Source organism: Saccopteryx bilineata, chromosome 3, assembly GCF_036850765.1.
Source record: "Saccopteryx bilineata isolate mSacBil1 chromosome 3, mSacBil1_pri_phased_curated, whole genome shotgun sequence".
Classification (NCBI taxonomy): Eukaryota; Metazoa; Chordata; class Mammalia; order Chiroptera; family Emballonuridae; genus Saccopteryx; species Saccopteryx bilineata.
Window position 1 is genome coordinate 301,307,666 of NC_089492.1, and position 8,339 is coordinate 301,316,004.

At 40.6% G+C, this 8,339-nt stretch overlaps 1 protein-coding gene across 1 annotated transcript; it reads right to left on the reverse strand.

Annotated features, from left to right (window-relative positions):
* Positions 1-2,732: 2,732 nt before the first annotated feature.
* LOC136330138 (zinc finger protein 724-like) lies at positions 2,733-3,994 on the reverse strand. Its single transcript, XM_066266649.1, is given in 3 exon segments — positions 2,733-3,074; positions 3,076-3,585; positions 3,587-3,994. Coding segments are annotated over 3 exon segments (1,260 nt in total).
* Positions 3,995-8,339: the final 4,345 nt, after the last annotated feature.

Here is an 8,339-nt window from a genome sequence, read left to right on the forward strand (position 1 = left end):
AAAAAGTGAGAATAGCTAACCAGGTGGTGGCACAGTGGAGAATCAGACTAGGATGCAGAAGACCCACGTTTGAGACCCTGAGATCATAGGCTTGAGCACAGACTCCACAACTTGAGCGCGGGCTCACCGGCTTGAGCCCAAAGCTACTGGCTTGAACAAGGGATCACTTGCTCTGCTGTAGTCCCCCGGTCAAGGCACATATGAAAAAGCAATCAATGAACAACTAAGGAGCTGCAATGAAGCACTGATGCTTCTTATCTCTCTCCCTTCCTGTCTGTCCCTATCTGTCACTATTTCTCACACACACACACACACAAAATAATTTTAAAACATTGATACAGCTAATGCTTGACTTATGACCATTATTGGTTCCAACAGACCGGTTGTAACATGATCTGGTCGTAAGCTGAGTAGGCTATATGTACAGTACTGTGAAATGATGTTATAAAAATCTTTAAGTCATATTTTATCATAATTTCATTATTGTTATATATCATAATTTTCTTTGTTCATTTTATGCCATTTGTATCACCTCTACACCATTTTGTTTCTTATTTTTACATTCGTCAGGTTTAAATAAAACACTGCATTACCAGTACAACTGGTTTAATATTTGCAAAGACAATTTCCTCTTGGTAGACATCTTGGGAGGGGTTTGATGAAAAATATCCAAGACACAAAACACAAATTGCTGTACCGAGTCTGGGATAACAGTTGAAATGGTGCACGCAGAGATGGTAGTGCTGCTGGAAGCTGGTTCACACTGTCGTACACCCAGCTGGGCAACGCTTGCGCAGCCAGATGCAGAGCAGTCGTGGCTAGTGGTTGTGGTCGTAAAGTCGAATGGTCGTAAGTTGCACAGGTCATAAGTCAATCAATATTTGTATAATGGTGTTATTCTCCAATGAAAAAATGGAATATACTAAATAAAATAAAACTTTGTGTGATCTCTGTGAAATTACCTGTACTCTCCAGTTGATTTCTCTATGCCACTACATTCCACAGCAACATTCTTAAAATCTCTGAGCAGATCATATAAACAACATTCCATGACCAATGAAACAAGGAAAAACTATAGTAAGTTTTCTATTAAAGTAAAATAACCACCTAGTGAGTTTCTATAACCAAGAGTCATGAGTTTTGGAAAAAAGTTAAATGTACAGAAATGCAATGTACAGAATATTATATTAGAAATTTGTGAGATTTCTACTTGGCTAGTAACTTATCAGCTTTGTTGAATTACCTATGTTGATGCATTATTTCTCTATCCTTCTGAAAATGTACACACTCATTTGTTCATTTCTCAGTCTTCTTCTACATTACATCTTCAGGTTAGTGATATACATGCTACACTGTTGTATATCAAAACGTAAATTTGTTTACATGAACTCAAAAAAAAAAGATATGTGAAATAATACATATAGGCTCAACAGTTAAAAAGAACTTCCCAATTATACTAGAGTGGATTTTTTTTCAATTACTAAAATTTGTGAAGCAAAATACTGTATTATTAAAAGGTGAGCAGAAGTTACCCAAGAGACTGCAAGGGATATAAAAACATGTTTATAACTCACAAGCCCTGGAGGAACAACACAGCACACCTGTAGTCTACTCATGGAAGCCACAGCAGAATGCCAGCAGAGAGTAACAGGACCTAGAGCTCGTGCCTTTACTAGGGTTCACCTGCAGACTCCTAGGGATTCTTGAGCTAACTTTAGATTTTTCAAACTAAATCAAAACAGCAATGTTTTGGTAAGTTATGAGAGAACTTATTTAAGGGCAATACATGGTGAAAGCCCTGATGTGTGAGAAATTCTGTTGCTTACAGGGGTGTTGAGTAAGGTTAGCATTATGCAAAAAGCTTTTCCATGTTCTTTATGTCTGTTCCTCTTCTATCCAGTATTATCAGATGTTGAGTAAAATATGTATAAGGACAGACTTTGGAACACAAATTGCATTTAAAAGGCTTAATTTGGCCCTGGCCGGTTGACTCAGGGGTAGAGCGTCGGCCTGGCGTGCGGGGGACCCAGGTTTGATTCCCGGCCAGGGCACATAGGAGAAGCGCCCATTTGCTTCTCCACCCCACCCCCTCCTTCCTCTCTGTCTCTCTCTTCCCCTCCCGCAGCCAAGGCTCCATTGGAGCAAAAGATGGCCCGGGCGCTGGGGATGGTTTCTTGGCCTCTGCCCCAGGCGCTAGAGTGGCTCTGGTCGCAGCAGAGCGAGCCACGCCCCGGAAGGGCAGAGCATCGCCCCCTGGTGGGCAGAGCGTCGCCCCTGGTGGGCATGCCGGGTGGATCCCGGTCGGGCACATGCGGGAGTCTGTCTCTCCCTGTTTCCAGCTTCAGAAAATCTAAAAAAAATTAAAAAGTTAAAAAAAAACATTTAAAAGACTTAATTCTCTGATGTTCAATAAGGTTTGAACAAAAGTTAAACGTTTTGCCAAATTACTGACATTTTTACTGTTTCCATCATGAAGTCTGCAATGGTGAGCAAGTTTTGAGCACAGGTGAAAGGCTTTGCCACATACTTTATATTTGCAAGGTGCCTCTCCAGTACGTATTCCGTTGTTCAGGAAGATGAGAGCAGTCATTTAAGGTGTTGCCACAACATCCATATTTGTAAGGCTTCTCTTGAGAATGAATTCTCTGATTAGTAAGATTCCCAGCAAAGCAAAAACCTTACTACACTCTCTACAAATGTAATGTTTCTGTCCGGTATGAACCCTCTGATGATCAGCAAGGTTTCAAAACTAGCCAAAGGCTTTGCCACATGCTCTTCAGTTGTAAGGCTTCTCTCCTGTGTGAATTCTTTGATATCAAGTTTGAGAAGCAATTAATAAAGGCTGTGCCACATTCTCTACATTGATAGGGCTTCTCTCCAGTATGAAGTCTCTGATGTTCATTAAGGACTGAGGAATGGCTAAAGGCTTTGCCACATTCACTGCATTTGTAAGGTCTCACTCCAGTATGAATTACTTCATGTGCAGTAAGACCTGAACGCCAGGTAAAGTCTTTGCCACATACTTCACATTTGTAAAGCTGCTCTCCAGTATGAATACTCTGATGTTCAGTTAAGTGTTGTCAATGCATTAAAGCCTTTCCCACATTCTCTACATTTAAATAGCTTTTCTCCACTATGAATTCTTCTATGTTTAGTAAGGGCTGGGGAACTGCTAAAGGCTCTGTCACATTCTCCACATTTAAAGGGCTTTTCACCAGTATGAACCCTCTGATGTTCAGTAAGAAGTGATGAACTTATAAAGGCTTTGCCACATTCTCTGCATTTGTATGGTTTCTCTCCTGTGTGAATTCCTTGATGTATAATAAGCTGTGAGTTCCAGATAAAGATTTTGCCACATTCTAAACATTTATAAGACCTCTCTCCAGTATGAATTTTTTCATGATAAATAAGAGTTGAGGAAGGGCTAAAGGCTTTGTCACATACTCTACATTTATAGGGCTTCTCACCAGTATGAAGTCTCTGATGTTGAATAACAGCTGATGGCTTGTTAAAGGCTTTGCCACATTCTCCACATTTAGAGGGCTTCTCACCAGTATGAATCTTTTGATGCTGAGTAAGATCTGATCTGTGACAAAGACCTTCTAAAGGCTTTGTCACATTCCCTACATTTGTATGGTTTCTCTCCCGTGAGACTTCTCTGATGTATAGTAAGCTGTGACTTCCACATAAAGGGTTTTCCACATTCTATACATTTATAAGACTGCTCTCCAGCATGAATTCTCTGATGTTCAGTAAGGGTCCTGGAACTGCTAAAGGCTTTACCACATTCTCTGCATCTGTAAGGTTTTGCTTTAGTGTGAATATTTCTCTCAGGTAAAGTAAGGTATGAATGCCAATTAAAAGTTTTACCACACTCTTTATAAAGTTTTTCTCCACTATGAACTTTCTTAAGTCTATTTACATTGAATATTTCACTAAAAGTGCTCTTACATAAATTATAAGTAAACTTTCTTCTCAGTATGAATATTCTCATCTTCAGTATGATCTGAAAATTGCTTAAAAGATTTGACACATTTACTTTGTTCATTTGTTATCTCCACAACATGAATAACCTGATGAATATTAGAATGTGATATCTGGTCAAACACTTTTCCATGTTCATAATGGTTCTCTGGAAACAGAGTTTTCTCGTTTTGATTTGGAATGGATTCTTGGTTAAAGTTTTTCCAACGTTCATTGCATTGGTAACTTCTCTCTCCATTATGTGTACTCTGGTAATCATTGAAGATAGACAAGCCTTTAGTGAAATAGTGAAACCTATCATTTCATTTAACATGTACACTTTATCCCAAAGAACTATTCTGTGATATTAAACTATGATGGTTGTATAAAATATGCCGCCATGTTTATAAAAATTATAGACATTGAAATGAAAAAGAACATTTTTTGGTGGAAGGAGGATGCCTTATTAAAGTACTTGCCAAACTGATCACATTTAAATTTTACAAGTGCATCATAAATCTCTGTTAGAAATAATTGATTGAAAAGTTTAACCTCACCATATATTTAAACTGAATCAAGGCCTGACCTGTGGTGGCGCAGTGGGATAAAGCGTCGACCTGGAACACTGAGGTCGCCGGTTCGAAACGTTGGGCTTGCCCGGTCAAGGCACATATGGGAGTCGAAGCTTCCTGCTCCTCCCCCTTCTCTCTCTCTCTCTCACTCCTCTCTCTCTAAAAAACCAATAAATAAAATATTAAAAAACAAACAAACAAAAAAAAAAAAACTAGACTTTAAACTGAATCAAATGATTATTTACTCCACACATTACATTAGTTCCTATCTTTTCTAAATTTCCTTTTCAAGAATATGTAATTGTAAAAAATAGTTTTTGATCTAGAGGAGGAAGAAGGAAAGTATTCATTTGTTGTTCCACCCAGTCGTCCACTCATTGGCTGCTTCCTGTGTGTGCCCTGACCAGGAATTAATCCACAACCTTCTTGTTTCAGGATGATACTCTTAACCAATTGAGCAAACAGGCCTGAGTGCAATGAACATTTTAAAAATAATAATAAGTATCCTACTTGTGGCTTAAACCCTCCTTTAGTTATACCATCATCCGGGTATGCAAAGTTTGCCAGCTGAATCACTGGTCAGGGCATATACATGAAAAGATCAATATTGGTGCAGTGGATAGAGCATCGGCCTGGCATGCAGGAGTCCCAGGTTCTATTCCCGGCCAGGGCACACAGGAGAAGCACCCATCTGCTTCTCTGCCCCTCCCTCTCTCCTTCCTCTCTGTCTCTCTCCTCCCCTCCTGCAGCTGAGGCTCCATTGGAGCAAGGATGGCCCGGGCGCTGGGGATGGCTCTGTGGCCTCTGTCTCAGGCGCTAGAGTGGCTCTGGATGTAGCAGAGCAACACCCCAGATGGGCAGAGCATCGCCCCCTGATGGGCATGCCAGGTGGATCCCGGTCGGGCACATGTGGGAGTCTGACTGCCTCCCCGTTTCCAACTTCAGAAAAATAAATTAAAAAAAAAAGATCAATGTTTGTCACTGTCTCACTCCCCATTCCTCTCTAAATAAATAAGTAACAACAAAAATAATTGCCTCAGGTTAGTTCTGCCATATTAACATCCTTTGTTCTCACCACTCTTCCTAAAATCTCAAGGCTTTCATAAAGTGTACATGATCAAAACCATACCTTCCATATCTTACCAATATTATTTTAGAGAAGAAATCTTCTATTCTTGTTTCTTGTAACAAGGTCTGGTTGTCTTCACTTGGCATAGCTGAGAGATACAAAATAAATGTTCACAGTTATGACACAAGGTGAATGAACGTGCCAGTAATTATTGAGAAAATTACATTTTGAGTACTCCAAAGACAGATTAAGAGTTCAAAGCAAGACCAAGAATGGTAACCATGAGGAAAAGTCACATCAGAGAGGAATGAAAACCTGCTTCTATTACTGACAATACCTGCTCAAATACCCTGGTACACAATGGCAATATTATAAAAAAAATCCCAATTCTCAGTGACTTCTCAAGAGAGACACATAACAATACAGTGTGTTCAATGAACCAGCTGCTTTGCTGCTTTTTGAAAGACCTGTTTCTGTTCTGCATGACAGAGTGCCAAGAGAATGGCAGCACATGGTCAATGCAGTGTACTGACTACTAAAAAAAAGTAACTGTTCAAAACACACAAAGACTGCAGTACTGAAGATATCAAAAACAGAAAGAGCCTGACCAGTGGTGGTGCGGTGGATAGAGTGTCAACCTGAGATGCTGAGGTCCGATTCTTTGATGTCTCTTGCCTGAGTGTGAGCTCATTTGACTTGAGCATAGGGTAAAAAGTTTAAGAGCAAGGTCACCAGGCCTGACCAGGCGGTGGCGCAGTGAACAGAGTGCCAACCTGGGATGTTGAAGACCCAGGTTCAAAACTCCTAGGTCGCTGGCTAGAGCATGGGCATACCAGTTTGACTGTGGAGTCATTGGCTTAAGAGTGGGGTTATAGACATGACCCCATGCTCGCTGGCTTGAGCACAGGGTTGCTGGCTTGAAGCTCCCTGGTCAAGGCACATATGAGAAAGCAATCAATAGACAAACTAAAGTGTCACAACTATGAGTTTATGCTTTTCATCTCTCTCCCTGACTGAATGTCCCTCTCTCTCTCTCTCATTAAAATAAATAAATAAAAGACATCAAAGTTGTTGGCTTGAGCATGGGATCATCATGATTCCATGGTTACTAGTTTGTGCCCTAGGTCACTGGCTTGAAGTCCAAGGTTGTTGGCTTCAGCAAGGGATCACTGCCTCATTTGGAGCCCTCCAGTCAAGGCACAGTGAACAACTAAAGTGACTCGACAATGAGCTGATGCTTGTCATCTCTCTCCCTTACTGTCTATCACTGTAGGTAAAAATAAAAACAAAAACCAAGGTAGAGGGTCATCTTAAGCAAAGAAAAAAAGATAAAGAATGTGAAAATAAATGTGAAGAAATAAATACATTATAAAAAAGAATGAAACTGCCTGACCTATGGTGGTGCAGTGGATAAAGTGTTGACCTGGAAGTGCTGAGGTCACTGGTTCAAAACCCTGGGCTTGCCTGGTCAAGGCACATATGGGAGTTGATGCTTCCAGCTCCCCCCCCCCCATCTCTCCTCTCTCTCTGTCTCTCCCTCTTCTCTCTAAAATGAATAAATAAATAAATAATTTAAAAAAAAAGAATGAAACTTTTTAGCATGTACTCACATAGAAGGTATTGTGCTAAGTGAAATAAGTCAGGCAGAGAAACACATGTACCATATGATGTCAATTATATGTGGAATCTAAAGAATATAAATAAATAAACAACCAGAGACAGATTCACAAATACAGTGAACAGAGTGATGGCTGCCAGAGAGCAGGGGAGCTGGAAGACTGGGACAAAAAGTTGAAGCAATTGAGAACCCATTGGAAGATACAGAACAGTCATGCGATGTAAAGTGCAGCACAGGGACTATAGTAGACAATACCGTATTAACTATGCTGGGTCCCAGAAATATCATGGGGAATATTTTCAGATTTTGTAAAGTAAATGAAGGTCTAACCACTATCCTGTACATCAGAAACTAGTTCAAAATAATATTGAATGAAAAAAATGTAAACCAAGAACACATTTATCTCCAAATTTTGAATATTATAGAAAAGTTCCAATGATAAAAAATCTTTCTATATAACTGTACGTTAAAACTAAGTGAACCCTCGCCTGACCAGGTGGTGGCGCAGTGGATAGAGCGTCGGACTGGGATGCGGAAGGACCCAGGTTCGAGACCCCGAGGTCGCCAGCTTGAGCGCGGGCTCATCTGGTTTGAGCAAAGAGCTCACCAGCTTGGACCCAAGGTCTCTGGCTCCAGCAGGGGGTTACTCAGTCTGCTGAAGACCCGTGGTCAAGGCACATGTGAGAAAGCAACCAATGAACAACTAAGAAGTCGCAACGCGCAACGAGAAACTGATGATTGATGCTTCTCATCTCTCTCCATTCCTATCTGTCTGTCCCTATCTATCTCTGCCTCTGTAAAAAAAAAAAAACTAAGTGAACCCTCAAACAGCAAAAAGTTTACATCATGACATGTATTATACAGCAGAAAAAATTCTCAGACAATGCATTCAAATCATTCAAAATAAGTGTCAAGTATAATTTTAATAAAGACATATTTAGCCTGAGCAGGTGGTGGTGCAGTGGATCGAGTATCAGACTGCAACTCAGAGGACCCAGGTTCAAAACCCCAAGGCCGACAGCTTGAGTGCAGGCTCACCATATTGAGTGCAGTGATGCTGGCTTGAGCATGGGGTCATGGTCACTACTGGCTTGAGCCCAAAGGTTGCTGGCTTGAG